Below are 19,683 nucleotides of genomic sequence, written 5' to 3'. Positions count from 1 at the left end.
AAAGTAACTGTAAATTATTAATAATCATGCAATCTTGAAAAAAATCAAGAGTAATCATGATAAGAGGCGACACTGAGCAATATTAATTTATTTTCACTTCACTAATCGTCCACGGAAGCTAATAAATGTCTAATGTGGCGCTTCTTAAAATTGATTGTAACACTATCTGAGCAAATTGATTAAATTGTAGATGAAATTTTCTGTAAAATGTGTTGATTAAATTGTTTCAGGAATCAGTTTTTGGCCAGCAAGCTACATTAATGAAATTGCAATTTCAGCTTAATTGGAATGATAATAACAAAGTAATACTCTTCACCTAAGCAAGAAAAGCTGAGAAGTTGAAAAGGAAAAAATATCAGATTATTACGTTGATGATGAAGATGATGATGATGGAGATGGTTAAGGATAGAGGCAGAGAGAGAAAGAGAGAGAGAAGAGAGGGAATTAAATGAGCCCCACGAAAAATCATCTCACCGTAAGAAGAGGTAAAGAGAGGATCTAGAATAGGGCAAAAAATGCGGCAAATAATCGTAAGGTTGGTGGAGTTCACTGCCCTGACTTTTATACCAAGATGATAAGAAGGAGGAGGAAAGAAAGATGAAACTAAAGGAGGATCTGAAGATGAATGAAGAGAGATGGCGAAGTGAGTTTAATATGGTTTGAATATCGCTGGTGAGTCCACAAAAGCAAACCAGTTTCAAGGTAAGATGTTGCATGCTTTCGCTCTCAAGGAACCGCTTCTTAGTTTCCTTTAACATCTTACCCAACAACATTTCATCTTTTCTCTCTTTTCTCTCTTTTCTCTATCTTTCTCTTTCTTCTCATCTTTATATCATCACTTCTCCTTCTCTCCTTCATCCATCTCACTCTTTCAGTATTCACCATTACCTTCATCATCATCTGAATCAGTGTTGTTTATTTGACGCTAGTGAAGATACATCAATACACATTTGCCTTTTGTTTACCTTTTATTCACTTTTGTTTACCAACCAAACTTCATTGGTTTTACTCATTTTTTTCAATTTCACATTAATCAACATCTTAAATTGTGCTTCAACCTGTTCCTTGTTGACCCTGCAACCATTATAATTTAATAATAAATCATGTGAAATGTTGATTTGATTGAACAAAAATAGTGTTCCCATCATCGGTTGATCATTTTTGGTTTACCCAAATTGCTTCTTGTTTAAGTTTGTACATTTACCTTTACCTCTGTGATTATTTATTGTGATTATTAATTTATTTAGATATAAATTGTCATCGTTAGTTAATTGTTACACCTTCAATGGATTAATGTGCTTGAAATTTTAATTTTTGCTTCACTATTTCACCTCTTCTTTGGTTAAGATTAAGCTTCTCACCGGCTGTGTACCATTGGATAGGCTTTAAGGCTATCTTCAATCACTAACTATTTTCCAACACCTTGTGTACCTAAATTTAATTTAATTTAAAATATGCGGTTAAAGAGTCTATTATGATTCTTAATCACTATCACAATCAACACAATCAACCTTGTATATTTCCTTGTTTGTTGTTAACCTTGTTAACAGTGACAACCTTATTTCCAACGTTATGTTGGTCTACCAAAGAAAATATTTCCTCTTCTTCCAATATAAACATTCCTAGTGACTTAACAACCCTTAAAATTGACCGTCGAGAGGACATCGATGTTACAACAACGGAAGATGGCCTTAGTTCATTAGAATCACTAGACTCCAAACCAATTACAGGTTAGTATCCTTTTAACCAGATTTTATCAGAGTTTTGGGTTAGCTTGAAACAGCCTTTAAAAGTCTCAAGAATATCTAAAGACCATTAACCTATTCAATGAAAGAGTTGATGAAAAGATCCCAAGAACTAAAAAAACAGGGAAAATGTGAAAGTCAATTGTAATAGTTAACACCAATGGGTTGACAATTAAATTAATGGTTCACTGATCAACAGATTGCCAAAAAATAAACTATTGATTTGACTTGCCATTATTTTACTCGGCGTTATTTACCTGTTCACAAACTACTCTCATAGACTGGTTGTAATGGTTATTTGGGATTAATATACAATTGATGGTCTAATGATTTACACTTAAATTTATATTGAACATTTTCCGCTGACAATTTATTTAATTATTGTAGTTTGAATCAAATTTTTGGGTCTTTCCAAAATCTTTTCATTTACAAATGTTTTTGTTTTAACATTGTTTCAATATTGTCCTTTGCTTTAGGTTTATCAATTGCTGAGATAATTTAACTTTCATTTTCAGAATTAAAACCTTTGTTCAATCAGCTATTATACTTAATCATCATCTCCACCCAAGAAATTAAAGCCAATTGTGAATTGTAAAGATTTACTGATGAAAATCAAAGACAATGCAACAATCTTATTCATTAATTTTCTTAGGATTTCCTTTATGTTAACTTAAACAATCAGCTAATTGCCATCTTAGGTTTAGTAAGCTTCTGATGTTTGCATTTGAAATAATTAACTTTCGTTTAGTCCGCAAGGAAACAGTTACCTTATGGAGCAGCAACATGATAAGACACATCAACTGTTATTAAGTCTTCTGTATATGTAATATGTTTTTTTAATCACGGAAATGGTCAACAATTTAATTGTAAAGATCATTGATGATAAACATGCAATGAAAATGAAGAGTCAACGGTATTTAAATTACCATTGAATTAACATGATAATGTAAAGCTCTGTTGGTATGAAAATGTAATTTTTTGATGTTAATTTTTGTTTTTTTTTCTTCTGCTTTTTAACTCTTAATTTGATCGTTTGGCTCTCTCTTTCTCTCTGGTTATCATAACTACCATCAACAAACTAATAATCGTAAAAAATTAATTGACTGTTAGAAGCTGCCGAGTCGAGTGGTCTTCATGAGATTAATAACCCTTCCGAAGGATCATCAAACAGCCGTAAGGTTGAAGACAAGAAGACTGCCTCACAGCTAACGCCATCTTCATCATTAACTTACCCATTAGCTTCATCAACCTACTCATCAAGTCTCCTATCCACAGCATCTTCATCCAGTTTACCGTCAGTGACCAATTCACCAATAGTGGTTCCATCTAAATCAACTAACAATGAGACAACATCGACAACTAAACCTTTGGTTGAGAGTCCACCACAAACACGTGCAAAACCAGCTGAGTTTAATGAAACCATTACCGAGGTAGCTTCTCGTCGTGATGAGACACACAAACGAAAGGTAAATGGTAACCCTTCTGTTGATGACATAATTGGAAGTATAATTCAATTGATTGGAGGAAATGTGAAACTCAGCCGTCCACCAATAACACCAAGGCCTGGGTTACAAAACCATGGGGGACCTCCTGGTCGTCCAATGTTGATGCCGTATCCACCTCATCCTCCTCCTCCACCACCGCCACCACCTCCTCCTTCACAATCAGGGTCTAATCAAGGCCAGTTGGGATCAGCAAATAATCCTTCACGAATTAATAATCGTGGTCCTCCTAAGGTTGCCTTCATTAATGGTCCAAATGGATCACCTTTCCCTCCAAATATGATTATTGGACCTGGTCAACAGGCAGGTCTACCTATTCCTATCCCGACCAATTTTAATCAACCTCAATCTCAACCTCACCCAGTACCTCAACAAAACCCAAGACCACCTGAACATATTCCTTCTGGTCGACCCAACAGAGAACCAGAGGAAACTGAAGCTAAACCCAATGAGATAAATTACAACACTCGAAAACAAGTCATTAGTGAAGGCAGTGATCTTAATGCCATTGGATCTGTACCTGAAGGTAATAAGCAAAATCAACATCATCCATTCCATCATCATCAAAATCAACGATTCAAGGGACCATCAATGTTAAATCAAGGCGAAAATTTTGAGTCAACAAATCGTGTACCTCAACCACCTGTGATCACGTTAGAATCATCTCAATCAGTTTCTATAACATCAACAGTGAATACTGTGACAGCTACAGCTATTAAACCATTGGCTGATGCTAACAGAAATCAAAATAATTTTGAGCTAAACGAAGGTTTACATTCAATTAATCGAACTGCAACCCTAGAAGCATCGATTAAACCGTTAAATGTTTGGGATACAAGTGAATCGTCAAAAGGATCATCATCTTCAAGCGTCAGTTCTAGTAGTATTAGTGAAACACCCTCACTTGGATCATCAGTTGGTTCAAATATATTTAACAGTGCCTTAGTTCCTAGTGGACCTGTGACTGCATGGTTACCCTTTTTTGTTCAACCGAGTGTTTCATCATCCAAAGTTACTTGGTCTGATGAGCCTCCTCCCATTATCACAAAACCTGAAGAACCTTCAGTGTTTGATATAACAGTAAAACACAAGATTGGTCCAAATTCAGCCCGTGTTCAAGAAGTACCCAAAATTGTTCCCACTCGACCAATTGAATCATCTATTATTGTTCCTACAATCAGTACTAACCAATTAGAATCATCTTCATCAACATCATCAAGGCCAATAGAAAGCTCATCTTTAGAAACAACAAACTCTGATTTATCGTCTTCTGCATCAGAAGATAAAACTATCGACTTGACAATATCCCCATCATCATCGTCTGCACACTCTTCTGAAGTCACAAAAACAGCTGAACTAGGAAGATCATCAACCAATTCAACCCGTCTTTTGTTTCCATCTCGCCCAGTAACCAGTGATCCTGAACCAGACATTGTCTATGGTAGACCAGCAAACAAAGACAATGCCGCAGCCAATCGAGGATCATCTCCTCACAAACCAACCCACCATCTTGGTTATCCACCATCAGGAAAACCTGCTGCCAATCCATATAATCGTATACCAGTAACCACCAAGGAACTACCTAGACCATTAATACCTACATCAGTGAGTAAAACTTCAAGTTCAACTGCTTTACTTGGACGGCCAATTGTAATTCCAGTTGATGTAGATGAGGTTCGCCCAAATATTGGAGGAAATGGTGGAGGCGGAAGTGGAGGAACCCCCGATGTTCTCACAGAACCAGGTCAGGGATCAGTATTTATTGATGGGAAACCAACTTACTTCAAGATAAGACCAGGACCACCAAAACCCGCTGGTCCCACATTGCAAGTTGGTTCCGGAGTAACCATCAATGTTGATAATCCTCCTGGACCAGTAGGTGGTGCCGGTGGTAAACCTTTACCTCCCTCACCACAATCTCAAGTTCCTGTTGCTGGCCTTCCAGGTAATCCTAGTACCATTTCAGGTACTGGATCACGATCAGGGTCATCATCATCCTCTGTTGTTCGTCGACCTCCCTTCAGACCTCGTCCAAACACACCTCTAGTGCGCATTGATACATGCATAGTGGGTGATGATTCTACCTGCGGTGCTAATTTAAATGAACACTGTAAAACGGAAGTAGGCATCTCATCGTGCCAATGTAAACCAGGTTATGGTCGAACCACGGCTCGAGGAATGTGTACTCCAGTTGCCTCATTGGGGGTCTTCCTGAGATTGGATAAACTGGGTGAATCAAAAGTAGTCTTTAACCGTAAATTAATGGATCCAGATACAGAAGAATTTCAATATTTGGAATATGAAGCTCTTCAAGCGCTCAATTCGCTGTTCACTACTTCCCGTTTGGGTAAAGTATTCAAAGGTGTTCGAGTTAATAAATTTTATTCGATGGGAGGTAAAACAGTTGCCAATGCAACAGTTGAACTTGACCGTACCAATGTAACCAGATCAGCTACCATTAAAAAGATTGTTCAACAAGAATTGGTTCGAGTTATTGCTACCAATAATAATCGTCTTGGAGATTCCCAGTTATATGTAGATGCTTCTTTACATGCAATTCCTAAAGTTGATGACATCAATGAATGTGCCAACAGTGAGCTTAACGATTGTTCAAAGTTTGCTGTTTGTACCAATGAATTTGGTAGCTACCGCTGTACCTGTAAACCTGGTTATGAAGATAAATTTTCAGCTGATCCAGTTAAATCAGGTCGACATTGTGCTACCTGTTCACCAGCCTATTGTTCAAATCGAGGTGATTGTGTGGTAATCAATGGGGAAAAAGAGTGCAGATGTCGAGGTAATTTCATTGGTTCACGTTGTGATATCGATGGTGAAGTTCTTGGTGTTGCTCTTGGAGGTTCAGTTGCAGCTTTGGTAATCATTATCATCACCTTCTTATGTCTATACATGTGGAAGTAAGTATAAAAATTTAATCTTTTGTTTTTGCCTGACCTTAAACAAAAGCAATTACAATCATAAAATCAATTTACATCTGTTACAATGAATTACCAATTGTTAAAAAATTTATTATTCAAAGTCAATATCAAGCCATAAAATTGGCAACTCAAATATTATTTCAATTTCAACTGTTACCATTTTTAGCTGAAGCAAATTAACGTTAAATGATGGAATTGATATTATTGGTAAATCTATTGAATACAGAAAAAAGATATTCATAAACAATTCATGAGATTTTATTGTTCAACAAAGATGAATGTTAATACTGATGAGGGTTTAATCAAAAGGAAAACAAATGTTAACCATGAATATGGATGATGATTGTTATTGTTGGACATGTTGGTGTTATTTTTTGCGTAAAAATACTCGCAATTGTTATTGCCATGTTGTATTTTATCAAGTAATTGATTAATCTTTACCTTCTTCCTTGTTTCAAATTATTCAGTCAAAGATGGAAACGAGAGCAACAAAAGATGGAAGCCATGTCTTCAGGGAGTGGACAAACCTTCAGCTATGTAAATAAAACTCAAGCCGCTGCTAATTACCGATGCAACTTAGATGATCGAGCTCGTTGGGCTACAATGACTCAAACTCTTCCTGTCAATCCTAATTATAATTATTATGTTGTAAGTGTTGTGAGCTCATTCAAGTTTCCTTTATCCTGATTACCTGATTAACTCGTCAAATGCAACTGCATATGCAAATATGTAGATGGTTTCATTAATCAACCCTTAACAATACTTGAGTGCTTCCTTTTTTGTTACCAAATTGTCCATCAACTAAACCATATTATAATATGGTTGAATCTTGGTCAATTTGATTCCATTTGATTGTATTAATGTAAACACTAGATCAATGATCTTAATCACAATTCACACAGTTTGATACTCTAATGATTATATTATTGTTTTCTTTACACGCTTTTGATCACATTCAATTATTGTTAGTAAGTTACTTGATTTGTATGTAAACTTTTACTCCTTTTATATATCATTTCACTTTCTCTCACCATTTGATTATTATTGTCATTAACCATTTGTGATTACCGAGACAGTCAGTGAAAGTGGCAAGAATCACCATTTACATGATTCATGTTAATCCATCCTTTTCCCATTAACCTTTCATACAACCTTTACATGAGTAAATCCTAAATGGTTGACACTTTTCCAGTGATTTTTTTTCCAATGATCTTTCTTACTCTACTATTAATCAGTTGCTTAATGATTTTGTAAATTAACTTTCTTCTCTCTGATTACTGACAGAATCCTGAGCAATTAATGGCAACTAGTCAACATGTTTATGCAACGCCTGGACGAGCTCAAACACCTGAAGCATTGATTAATGATGATACTTGTCCAGTTGATTCTCGCCATTATCCCAGGCCAATCAGATCAAAATCGCGTGCTTCTTTAGCTCCAGGACCTTACTCTACAATGGTGAGTCAATATGAGAAAAGGCCTAAATTGAACAATCAATGGTAACATTAATTTAAACTCAATGTGAACTAAATCTGGTTCAGATGTCACTCATAAAGTACATTCAATGATACACAATAACTTGATTTTTTGAAAGTTAGTCTACCAAACACAAGCCATAAAGATTGATTGATAATTGTCAGTTGAATTGTCATGGCAAGCAAACATTGGATTTTAACAAAAGGATTGGAAAAACTACAATTAGATTACAATTCACAATTCTTCATCAATTTTTTCACTTGAAATTAATTGGAATTCCGTAATTAAGGTCAATATCAGTTCTGTAGCCGCTAAATCACTCTAAAAATGTGATTATTGGTTCATTGATTGTTTCAATCAATTGTTTGAGTTTGCACTTGGATTGGACTAAAAATGCATTAGTAACAATTTTAACCTTAAAATTAATTAATAAATACTATCAATACCTTTGATCAGTGACATTGCAATCCTAAATCATCTAACTGAATCAATGTTTCAATCAAATGGTCAAATTGTTTAAATTGATAAAACAGCTAAAAAAGGATGAGATCAACTATTTCTAGAATTGCCATTGAACTTGATGAACAAGTAGACCGATTTACCTGTTAATCAAGTTGACTCTTTGAAACAAATTAACTAATACAACAATTTATCGCCACAAAAAGGTCAAGAATTTATCTAATAATCTCTATAGTGATAATCTTAAATCACACTTGAAATCGTAATGAAAATCGTTTTAAATTGACTTTTCAACTTTTTTATTTCATCAACCGTTAGTTGATTGTTTTGTGTCTTGATCTGTACAATTTCAATCATTGATATCAGACTAAAGAAACAGTTATTCAAAGTCATATCTGACTTTTCACATTACTTCTAGCCAATTGCCGGAACCAGAAAAAAAGTCAACTCAAATCGGTGAACAATGTTTAATCATTGTGATAAAGATGAAGATAATGATGATCAAATGATTGAGTCTTGAAGCAGTTGAATCAATTTCCTTTTCTGTTTTTCCTTCCATGTTTTTTTTCTTGCCCATGAATTGAAAAATTGAACTCTTCCTGAAAATCATTTTGTTTTTACTCTTTCTAACATTGAATTTTTTATATCCAATATTTGACTGATTAGTTTTGATCAAATAACCGTGAAAAAGTGAAAAAAAGTCATTTCTGTTGTCAAAATATTTCTTTCAATCTTATTGTTCATATTGAATAGTGTTGTCCTCTTTGACTTGGTCATTTTGAGGTTAGTTTTCATGATTTTCAAAGTGTATTCTTAATTTTTTCATTAACATTGACCTTAACTTTGAAAATTTTGAGCTTTTTTGTTGTTTTTAGTTGCAGTTCATTTCCTTGCTGGTCCACAATTAACTGTATGGTGGTTAAAGCTATTATGTTATACTGTTTTAAACAATCAAAAGATCTTTTAAATGTAAATTTTACCGTTAACTTATTTGTTGAAGGTTTGTTGAACAATTTTTCCAACCAATTGATTACAGTGATCGTTTGCTGTTATTTTAATTGTTGAAAGTCTTATTATAAAACATTTAGTTCACTACTTGATTAAATAGATGGTAACACTTATTTGATTTCACTTAATTGTTTTTGTTTGATCAACCAAATATTCATCATTTGTACTTGATTTTTTCATAATGATTTATGTGTTTCATGAAAATGCTTTCAACCCAATTATCACTATTTATTGTGTTTATAATTGTTACTTTTTATCCAAAATTTTTGGTTATGATGAGTAGAGAAAGTTGAAGTTTTCCCATTCTTTTCATATTCATGTATTACTTACCTATCAACAGTTCATGAGATGATCTATTTCACGTTCACAGCCAATCAGCCTGTAAACAAGGTTAACGTAAATTAACTCATTTCAACTATTATCGATTGTAATCTTCATAATATTCAGACTGATATGTTTACACATGCATTCTGTGATATCAGATCAGAATGATAATCGTCTGGAAATGAGAGAAAAATATTTTCAGATTTGTCATCAAAACTTGGTCATAACGGCAAACAATAAAAATTTTGAGAGCAATAATCAAGTTCAAGTTTCAACTAATGATAAATGTAATACAGTTTCTAGTTTGATTATTATGGATAACGCTATTATCATTTTCACTTGCGGTTTCATTGGAAGGTGAATAAGGTAAAAAATAGAGCTTCCATGGATCGATGATAATTTATAATAAAGAGTTGCTTTAATCTAATGTTTAAGAGAATTGGTTGAAGAGTTGAAAAAACAATAAGTATATTATTATGGGCAAAAATTTAAGGGTAAAAGTTGACTAGGATGAAAAAATGAGATGGTAATGATGATGAATGGCAAAGGAGATAATTATCAAGAGCTGTATTTTTTTCTTGATGAATGATAAGCTCAGAATATCAAACAAAGTTTCAGTCAAATGTCGATAAGGATCATTAAATTTAGCCTGAGAATATGCGGTTTACAGATTATTCTGGCTCATGATGATTTCCTGTCTCACTCACCTTTATACTTTTCTTACTTTCCTTGCTTCGCAACAATCATCAGGTTTCTTCATTTTTTCCCTCTTTCTTTTTCTAGCCTCTTCTTCTGTTCTTTTCTTTTTCCTTTTTTCTCTTCCTGTTTACAGGGAAGACAGGCAGGTAACTCTAAACACTGTGAGTCTTGTTTTTTTTCTCACTATTTATTCTGGTTTCTCCTTCTTCCTTGGCTTTGGAATGCTCATTTTTTCCCTACAATACGCAATACAATGAGAATCAGCATGTAAAGTTACCATCCATGTTAACATTGAATGATGAAATGGTCCAGACTGACCAGTGATTAACAGAAATGATCCTCTAAAGCTTTACAACGGCAACACCTGTTGAATATTGAGTACTTGATTATGATGTTTGAGTTAGCTGATGATTTATGCAGTGGATGCCAAAAATGTAAAACAATAACCAAATAGCTGCTGAAATTGCCTGATTATTCCGAGGCCATGTCAATGTGTCTAGATTTTTTTTCCTGGCTTTGACCAAAAATTGATTCATTTCAACCAAAGGAACATCATTTTGCTAGATCAGTGGGAAAAATAACAAGAATGAAGAGTTAATTAGTATCATGGGTATTTCATGAATAAGTTAACATAGATGGTAAAATATCAAATTGATTTATAGCTTATTTTGATGAAGAAACGATTGACTTGCAATATCATTGGCGTTTTAATGAAAGCCTATCAACCATTTCAAAGTTCAACGTACTTAATATCTTCAAATTTGATACATAATCTTACCTTCTGCAATAGGCACCTTACTCTGGCTGTTCATCTAGTCTTACAAAATATTTCAACCTGCCTTTCAACCTGATCAGCTTTGATAAACCGGTTTATCCAATGGATCAGATCTACCTTTTTCTTACTCTCAATTCGTTACCTTTTTTGATCATCAACTTCTCCTCTATGTATTACTTCTGTAGGTAGTTGGGGCAAATTTTTGCAACACATTACAATGCAAAAAAAAGCGAGTCAAGTGGATACATTTTAGAGGATAGACGAAAAATTTTTTACACCAGAACAAGTTTTCTCCTTTGACTAATCACAAGATGTTGTTAATTTTAGATAAATTGCACCAGAACTGATATCAGGAAGCTACTGTACTCTTGCAGTTGACCGGAAATCAACCGGTAAAGTGTAAAAATGTTTGGTAAATGTCAACCAATTGTCTTAATAGGTAACAGATTGTTGTCATCTATCAATTTCCTGTATTATCAACATCATGAGTTTAATCTCGATTTATAGTCCATAACCAATTTGATTGATTGTCATTCCGTGGTCTGAAGACATCTTAAAGTAGCGTCTGGAAAATGATGATCTAGAATCACGGTGGAAGAAGCAAAAGAAATAAAAAGCATGAAAAAGCTAAATATTTAACTATAATTCTTAAAGCAATTACGCTGAAAATAGTTGATCAATTTCATCATTAAAACATGGTGTGATACTAACCTCAGTTGAATTAATTGGTTTTAAAGTTGAAAATTAAGGCTTCACATTGCATGATTAAATGACTGAATTATTATCAAAAAAACATTAACATAAAACAAGAAATCAAAAGGAAAAAAAGCTAAATGTATAATCGATTGTCGATATATTGGTAATTGCGTCTACTATTTTTGCATATCTTTTGATAGCTTAAAAACGGTCTTTTGTTTTACATTTTTGGCTTTGTTTTGTTTTCTTGCCTTATCTTGTTTAATGACTTTTTTGCGTTCCGGTCAACAAAGTTACAAAATTATTGTACAATTTGAATTTACATTAAACTTGTAAAAATGACCGTAAATCCGATTCTCTAAAGCTAGCTTAATGAAACTGACTTGCAACGGTGAAGCATTATGTAGTCCATTATGCTTCACCCTCTTCTCTCTCTGCTTGATGGTGAACATTTGTTTTCATTCTTATTTTTACCAGTCACTGTTTCTCTTGTATTCACTACCATCCCGATGACCTCTTAGCTTGAATCTTCAATTAATTGTGTACAATTTGATCAAATTAACTCTAAACTCAAACCTGTTTCCGGATTCTGTGTTTTACTTACACTTTAGCCTAAAAAAGTAAAGTTAAGTTTACAATGTTTCTTCAAATTTTCAACCCAACCACCAAGAAACATTTAACTGTTATCTATTGTTAACCTAAACCAGCTCATTTTTTTCATCCAACTTCACCTCAACCTCAGCAAATAATATTTCATTTCCATAATGGATTCCATTATTCACAGGATAACTCTAATAACACACAAGTACTAGTAGCATCAATTGAGTGTTCAATTGACAAGTTGAAAGAGAAAGAGAAAAGGATATTCAATTGAACAAATTTAAAGATTATGTTCATAATTTTATTGCGCTTTTTGTGTACCTTGATTAACAATTGACTTTTTTACTAATTGTGCTAAAAACCTTTTCATACGAAATGTTGTACTAATTCAATGAGCTGGTTCAAATTTTGATACAACCTTTAAACACCCAGTTCAAATCAGATAATAATCATGTATTGAAAACTAATTTAACCCTTTTATAGATGATGGTGCAGGTTAGTTGAGTTGAAATTTCAGAAAATGAATTTGTAATTGTTGTAAATATGGTGTTAATTTGATGCAAAAAAGCTAATTTGATGTTCGGTCAAGATGCAAACTTGAACTCCCACGGTTTTTGATGATTATTCTGGTTATATGCTTGTCCTGTCTTGTCCTTTCTTGTTCATGCTAATGACCATATGTTTGTATATGGAGCTGACGATGTTAATCTGGTGCAAAGATCAGGTTACCAAGTTTCTTGTCCAGTCAACAGTTGGTCCTGTTAATGGTTGGTTGAAACTTTCAAATGGAAAATAATTTTCTCAAAAATTACAATACAATTACAATACATTGGAAAAAGCCTGATAATTATTGCTGCAATTTAACCCGAAAAGCAAACAGACAATTGAAGGATTGATAAAGGAGGATAGCCAAAATGTTGGATTTTCGGCCCATGATTCATATGATTTCGAACCATATATCAATCGAAAGCTTATGACGAGTAGAGTATACCTCCCTAAAAATCAGGTCGAAAATCGAATCCCCTGGGGAGTTATTCATCAACTCCCTTGGGACCCCATGAGGACCATATCAGACCCAATTTTTTAGATAGAACTTTTTATGCTGAATTCAATGATGCTAAGTAGGATGCTCTAAACCTGCGATATTTTGAGAAAACACACTTTGAAACTTTTTTTCTATGGGAAAATACATTCAAAGCCATGGCGTTTCTTTCTGACCCTCTGAGGATCAAATCAAACCTAGTACATATTGTTCACCACCCTCGAAACTATCATGAAACCCACAAAAAATATTCCTAAACCTGCGATATTTTATTTGCCATTCACATTTGTATTTTTGTCTATGGGAAAATACATTCAAAGCCATGGCGTTTCTTTCTGACCCTCTGAGGATCAAATCAAACCTAGTACATATTGTTCACCACCCTCGAAACTATCATGAAACCCACAAAAAATATTCCTAAACCTGCGATATTTTATTTGCCATTCACATTTGTATTTTTGTCTATGGGAAAATACATTCAAAGCCATGGCGTTTCTTTCTGACCCTCTGAGGATCAAATCAAACCTAGTACATATTGTTCACCACCCTCGAAACTATCATGAAACCCACAAAAAATATTCCTAAACCTGCGATATTTTATTTGCCATTCACATTTGTATTTTTGTCTATGGGAAAATACATTCAAAGCCATGGCGTTTCTTTCTGACCCTCTGAGGATCAAATCAAACCTAGTACATATTGTTCACCACCCTCGAAACTATCATGAAACCCACAAAAAATATTCCTAAACCTGCGATATTTTATTTGCCATTCACATTTGTATTTTTGTCTATGGGAAAATACATTCAAAGCCATGGCGTTTCTTTCTGACCCTCTGAGGATCAAATCAAACCTAGTACATATTGTTCACCACCCTCGAAACTATCATGAAACCCACAAAAAATATTCCTAAACCTGCGATATTTTATTTGCCATTCACATTTGTATTTTTGTCTATGGGAAAATACATTCAAAGCCATGGCGTTTCTTTCTGACCCTCTGAGGATCAAATCAAACCTAGTACATATTGTTCACCACCCTCGAAACTATCATGAAACCCACAAAAAATATTCCTAAACCTGCGATATTTTATTTGCCATTCACATTTGTATTTTTGTCTATGGGAAAATACATTCAAAGCCATGGCGTTTCTTTCTGACCCTCTGAGGATCAAATCAAACCTAGTACATATTGTTCACCACCCTCGAAACTATCATGAAACCCACAAAAAATATTCCTAAACCTGCGATATTTTATTTGCCATTCACATTTGTATTTTTGTCTATGGGAAAATACATTCAAAGCCATGGCGTTTCTTTCTGACCCTCTGAGGATCAAATCAAACCTAGTACATATTGTTCACCACCCTCGAAACTATCATGAAACCCACAAAAAATATTCCTAAACCTGCGATATTTTATTTGCCATTCACATTTGTATTTTTGTCTATGGGAAAATACATTCAAAGCCATGGCGTTTCTTTCTGACCCTCTGAGGATCAAATCAAACCTAGTACATATTGTTCACCACCCTCGAAACTATCATGAAACCCACAAAAAATATTCCTAAACCTGCGATATTTTATTTGCCATTCACATTTGTATTTTTGTCTATGGGAAAACACATTTGTATTTATACTTTTATATATAACGCCATGGCATGTGAATGGCAAATAAAATATCGCAGGTTTAGGAATATTTTTTGTGGGTTTCATGATAGTTTCGAGGGTGGTGAACAATATGTACTAGGTTTGATTTGATCCTCAGAGGGTCAGAAAGAAACGCCATGGCTTTGAATGTATTTTCCCATAGACAAAAATACAAATGTGAATGGCAAATAAAATATCGCAGGTTTAGGAATATTTTTTGTGGGTTTCATGATAGTTTCGAGGGTGGTGAACAATATGTACTAGGTTTGATTTGATCCTCAGAGGGTCAGAAAGAAACGCCATGGCTTTGAATGTATTTTCCCATAGAAAAAAAGTTTCAAAGTGTGTTTTCTCAAAATATCGCAGGTTTAGAGCATCCTACTTAGCATCATTGAATTCAGCATAAAAAGTTCTATCTAAAAAATTGGGTCTGATATGGTCCTCATGGGGTCCCAAGGGAGTTGATGAATAACTCCCCAGGGGATTCGATTTTCGACCTGATTTTTAGGGAGGTATACTCTACTCGTCATAAGCTTCCGATTGATATATGGTACAAAAAAATCTGAATTATGGGCCGATTCGGCTATTGTCCTTTAAAGAGGAAATAATTAAGATACTTTTGATTCTTCATCTTTACCCAACATTGTGAGACGACAATTATAAAAATACTGGAATCTTGAAAAGCTGCTCTTGGAATGCTGATTGCTCGGAAAACCTCTCAATGACCCAACTTTCTTCCATCTCTCTCACCATCCACATTCACACTTACACTTTAATCAAGTTTCCATTATTTTACCTTCAATTAACCGATCAATTAACTTGTAACACCCAAGTTGCAAGTTAATTTATTATTAGGAACCATTAATAATGGCTAAAGCTTTCAAATAATGCAATTTATTGAACCATTTTATCCAGTTTGGAGGCGACTTTCAAGATGACTTATCCAATGGACATTTGACTTGACAAAAAGAGCGGATCACAGTTGGATAAATTGGAAATACAAGATTGGGAAGAAGTGAAAGGCTCATCATCTCAACTCATCATTTCATGAATATATTGACAGTAGCTTTGGATTTTGATCAGCTTCCTCTCTTTACCTGTCTTTGCCTGTTTCACCAACTTGTCTTGTTACCTTCATCATTTCGTTATATCTGAAGACCTCCAACATAGCTTGTTTGATAGACCAACTCACCGATACACAACCTTGAAGAACAAAAGGCCAACTTATTCAGCTTTTCATCTTTCTCTTTCATCGTCAGCTTCATCATCATCACCATCCAATTTTTACCTTTTTTCTTACCTTCATTTTAGTACCTTATCACCTTACCTTTGAAGCAATCATTCCTTGATGAGAAAACATGAATCAAGATTCCTTGTTGATGGAAGGCAAAAAAAACATAATATTGTTAATCACTATTGTCCATATCAAGGTTATCCTCCCTTTTCATTGGTTTCATCTGAATGTGAATCGGCGTCCCTCCCAATCACTCCCATTGTCCATAAAGTATTATTACTATTATTATTGAAATGAAATAAGATGATGTAAGATGATGAAAGAAGAAAAAGAAGAAGATTTAAACTTGAAATGCATTTTTTCACGCTTCTTTCCCTATTCATTGGTTCATCAGAGTTACATTGTTATTAACCTATTGCTATTATTATCACTGTAATTTCATTTTGTTGTCAATTGGTTCTAACATTGCAATGTCATGTCTATTAGACAAGGTAATTGTTGCTGTTGTTGTGTTTTTTGTTTGCCTTTAATGGATGAGAAACAAAAATGTGATCAGATTAATTTCATATTAATCCATCATCTCATACATTATCATCACCTTCATCATCAATGTTGATCAAGTTCTTGACAAAGAAATACAATCTTCATTGTTTGCGTCTACCCAACCCTTGCAAGTGCTTGACCAAAGCCAGTCAGATTTAAATTAATGGTTTAACATTTCCTCAAATCTTGGTGCTTTTGTTGAAACTTGAATTAGCTTTTCTTCATTTCTAAGCTGCTTTTGTTCATTAAAAAATCGACATAATTAACAGCTGAATAAGAGTAAAAAATCATCTTGATCAATCGACTGAAACACGTTCAATTATACGCCTAATTGTTAGTGAAGCGAAATTTAAATGCCTGCTAATTGTGTGTTTAAAGTGACAAAATTAGTGCCTAATCTAATAACACATCATGCTAACTATCAACTATTGAACAACCTTTTGTTTATGTCTGTAATCAATATTACTCCAGCTATTTTCATTGATTGTTAATTTTACCGAATCAACTGTTTAATATCTCATTACATTTTTAATTAATTGTTTTCTTTTTTCTTAATTTGCAGGGATATGGAGCTGGAAGTGTGTACAATGAAACTGAATTTTCAACCCGGGAAACAATTTACTCTCCATCACATGTGATCATTCCTCCACGGACTAAATACTCTCCTTACAATTAACGGACATTAGATTAATAGTATTGCAAGATTGATTAATTATGTATTATTGGTATAAATATACCAATCTTGGATTTAATTGTAACTGTTACAATGACTGCAAGACAAGACACATCTTAAATCAAGAATACAAATGGACACGGAAATCCAAGATTTTGTAGTTTTTTTCATTTGCTCACACATTGGCAAAAATTTGTTAACATTTATTACAAATTGCTGTCCATTTTCTGATAATCATTTAATTGTGATCAATGATTTTCGAGAAAAAAAGCTAATTAACTGTCCGTAATTTTTGTCTTTCATCTTTGCTGTTCGTTTGACTATTTGTTTCATTTGTTTTACCCTCTCTTAGATATTTAAAATTGATAAATTTTATTTATAAATATTTGTATTACCTTAATTCAAATGGAGGTAATTTTTTAATTTATTATTTCCTACTGATTTTTGTATCATTGACAATGAAACAAATGAAACAAACGAACAAAAATGATTGAAGTGACACTTCACTTTCCTCTTCTTGATGCATTATTTGGTCAACTCAATTGTGATTTAGCTACAAAAATAGATCAAACGCTGAACAAATGATGAACAATTAGAGGAAAGAAATATGTAATTTTGTTTCAAAGTTTTTATTTACAAATTAGTATTATGGTCAAGCAGCAAAAAATAATGTTGAATAATAATTTTGATACACAAAAAGACTATAAATAAAACGCAACTAATTTCCTCATATTGATTAATACTTTTTGATATTTTCATTTACATTCAAAGATAAATACAGTACAATACCCGGTTAAAGCAATTTTTTTGTGTTCCGTTTAAAGCAATTTTCACAGTCGCCATCTATGATTTTTTACAAATTGACAAATTTTATATAATCCTTTCATTACCTAAATCTTAAGCACTGTCAGTTTCTGAAAGTCATTATCACTAGATGGAGACTTAGAAAAAAAAATTGCTTTAACCGGGTATTGTACTGTAAGTCTCTAAATAGATCAAAATTGGCAACAGCAACAATCAAAACAAGAAGGAATCAAAGGCTGAGGATCAATCCAAGTTAATCAAGAAAAGTGGATCCAAATTAAGACGCTCTTCCATGATCCTTCCAATGTGGCCTGGTAATATTTACCAACCATCAAGTCCAGTTTGGTTTGACAATGAAAATGCCAGGAACTTGAACGTCTATTAGAGCCATAAAGGACGAAATTACAGTTTTTGATTGTAACATAACAGTCATCAATTTGAATTTAATGGCGTTTAAATTTGAATCACAAATTTACCAGCTTAATTTGGTGTCAAGTCAATTTGCAAGGAATAAATTCAACCTGAATTCAAGTCAATATCAAATTTACAGGCGATGGTTTCATTGGTCATTGACATTGGATACAAGAGTTATTGTTACACAGAAAGTCTTGTCTCTAGTCAATCAAAATGGAGACTTTATTCAATATGATTTGGCTGATTTATTCAATAATTCAAGATCAAGGATGAGTTGCGATCGAAATCAATGTTCTCTTTCAACAGTTTTTTACCTGCTACTTTAATTTTCCTTCATATGGTTGGTTTATGATAAAAAACTGGAATTTTCGTTCAGATTGCTCAGTGTAACCTACAATTAAGTTACATCATCCACTGATGAGAGTTCATGATGGGATGCATTTCATTTTAAATTATTCAACTCTTCGTGATGGTCTAATGTCATTAAGGAATATTTCAATCATCTTCCTGAATTTATCATGGATTTGCATATTCAAATAAATTGTGGATCATATTTAAACTAATGGAACACTCAACCGTCTGAAAGACAAGACACTTACACTTGAAACAAGATGTTTTACTTTTCTTCATTTCATTGATTATTCTAATCTTTACCAGCCATCTACTATAACCTATTTATAAATTGTTCACAGTTATCTAATTAAACTAATAACCTTGGTGATGAGATATGGCACCATAAGTGGAAACTAAATCTTGATCCATTGAATTGGTTTGCTCATTTTGCTGTTTTTATCAATCGGAACAATCAACCTTTCAACTGCTCTTTCACTTGATGATTTGTATTGTTCATCTGGCAACTATTTAAGCGAATCCAATTAATTTTGATGGCAAATTCTCGAATTGAAACCAACCTTTTAATTGTACTGTAATGTGTTGACAAAAGCAAGATAAATCGCTAATTTTTCATCTATTGATGAAGCTCAAGATTAGCGCTAAAATGAAAAATGTTGTAAAGCAAATTGTAACTGCAAGCTTACAGTTGATTATCACTGTTACAAGCAAACCGAAAACCAGAACCAGTTTCAATTTACTGGTTAATAAAATA

At 33.5% G+C, this 19,683-nt stretch overlaps 1 protein-coding gene and 1 long non-coding RNA gene across 6 annotated transcripts; one reads left to right on the top strand and one right to left on the bottom strand.

Moving 5' to 3' along the window:
* Positions 1–706: 706 nt before the first annotated feature.
* Positions 707–18,094, top strand: LOC107359803 (uncharacterized). Of its 5 annotated transcripts, none has more exons than XM_015926371.3 (5): positions 707–1,730; positions 2,856–6,162; positions 6,651–6,831; positions 7,468–7,641; positions 17,250–18,094. In XM_015926371.3, exons 1-5 carry the CDS (start codon positions 1,475–1,477, stop codon positions 17,361–17,363), a joined length of 4,032 nt encoding a protein of 1,343 aa, XP_015781857.2. In that variant the 5' UTR covers positions 707–1,474; the 3' UTR covers positions 17,364–18,094. The 5 variants fall into 5 exon arrangements, with proteins under 5 accessions (XP_015781857.2, XP_089125110.1, XP_089125111.1 ...); XM_089268984.1 differs by lacking the exon at positions 17,250–18,094 and adding an exon at positions 12,704–12,871 and having other exon boundaries at positions 761–1,730; XM_089268983.1 differs by having other exon boundaries at positions 984–1,730; positions 2,859–6,162.
* LOC107359807 (uncharacterized) lies at positions 9,844–12,038 on the bottom strand. The gene is made up of 3 exons (XR_001568162.3): positions 11,636–12,038; positions 10,928–11,504; positions 9,844–10,709 (listed from the first exon to the last, which is right to left on the bottom strand). It is a non-coding gene; the product is annotated as an uncharacterized LOC107359807 (long non-coding RNA).
* Positions 18,095–19,683: the final 1,589 nt, after the last annotated feature.

Source organism: Tetranychus urticae, chromosome 3 (assembly GCF_039701765.1).
Source record: "Tetranychus urticae isolate SD_2017Ah chromosome 3, NJAU_TeUrti_SD_1.0, whole genome shotgun sequence".
NCBI classification, from domain to species: Eukaryota; Metazoa; Arthropoda; class Arachnida; order Trombidiformes; family Tetranychidae; genus Tetranychus; species Tetranychus urticae.
This window is presented reverse-complemented; position numbering and strand designations above follow the sequence as displayed.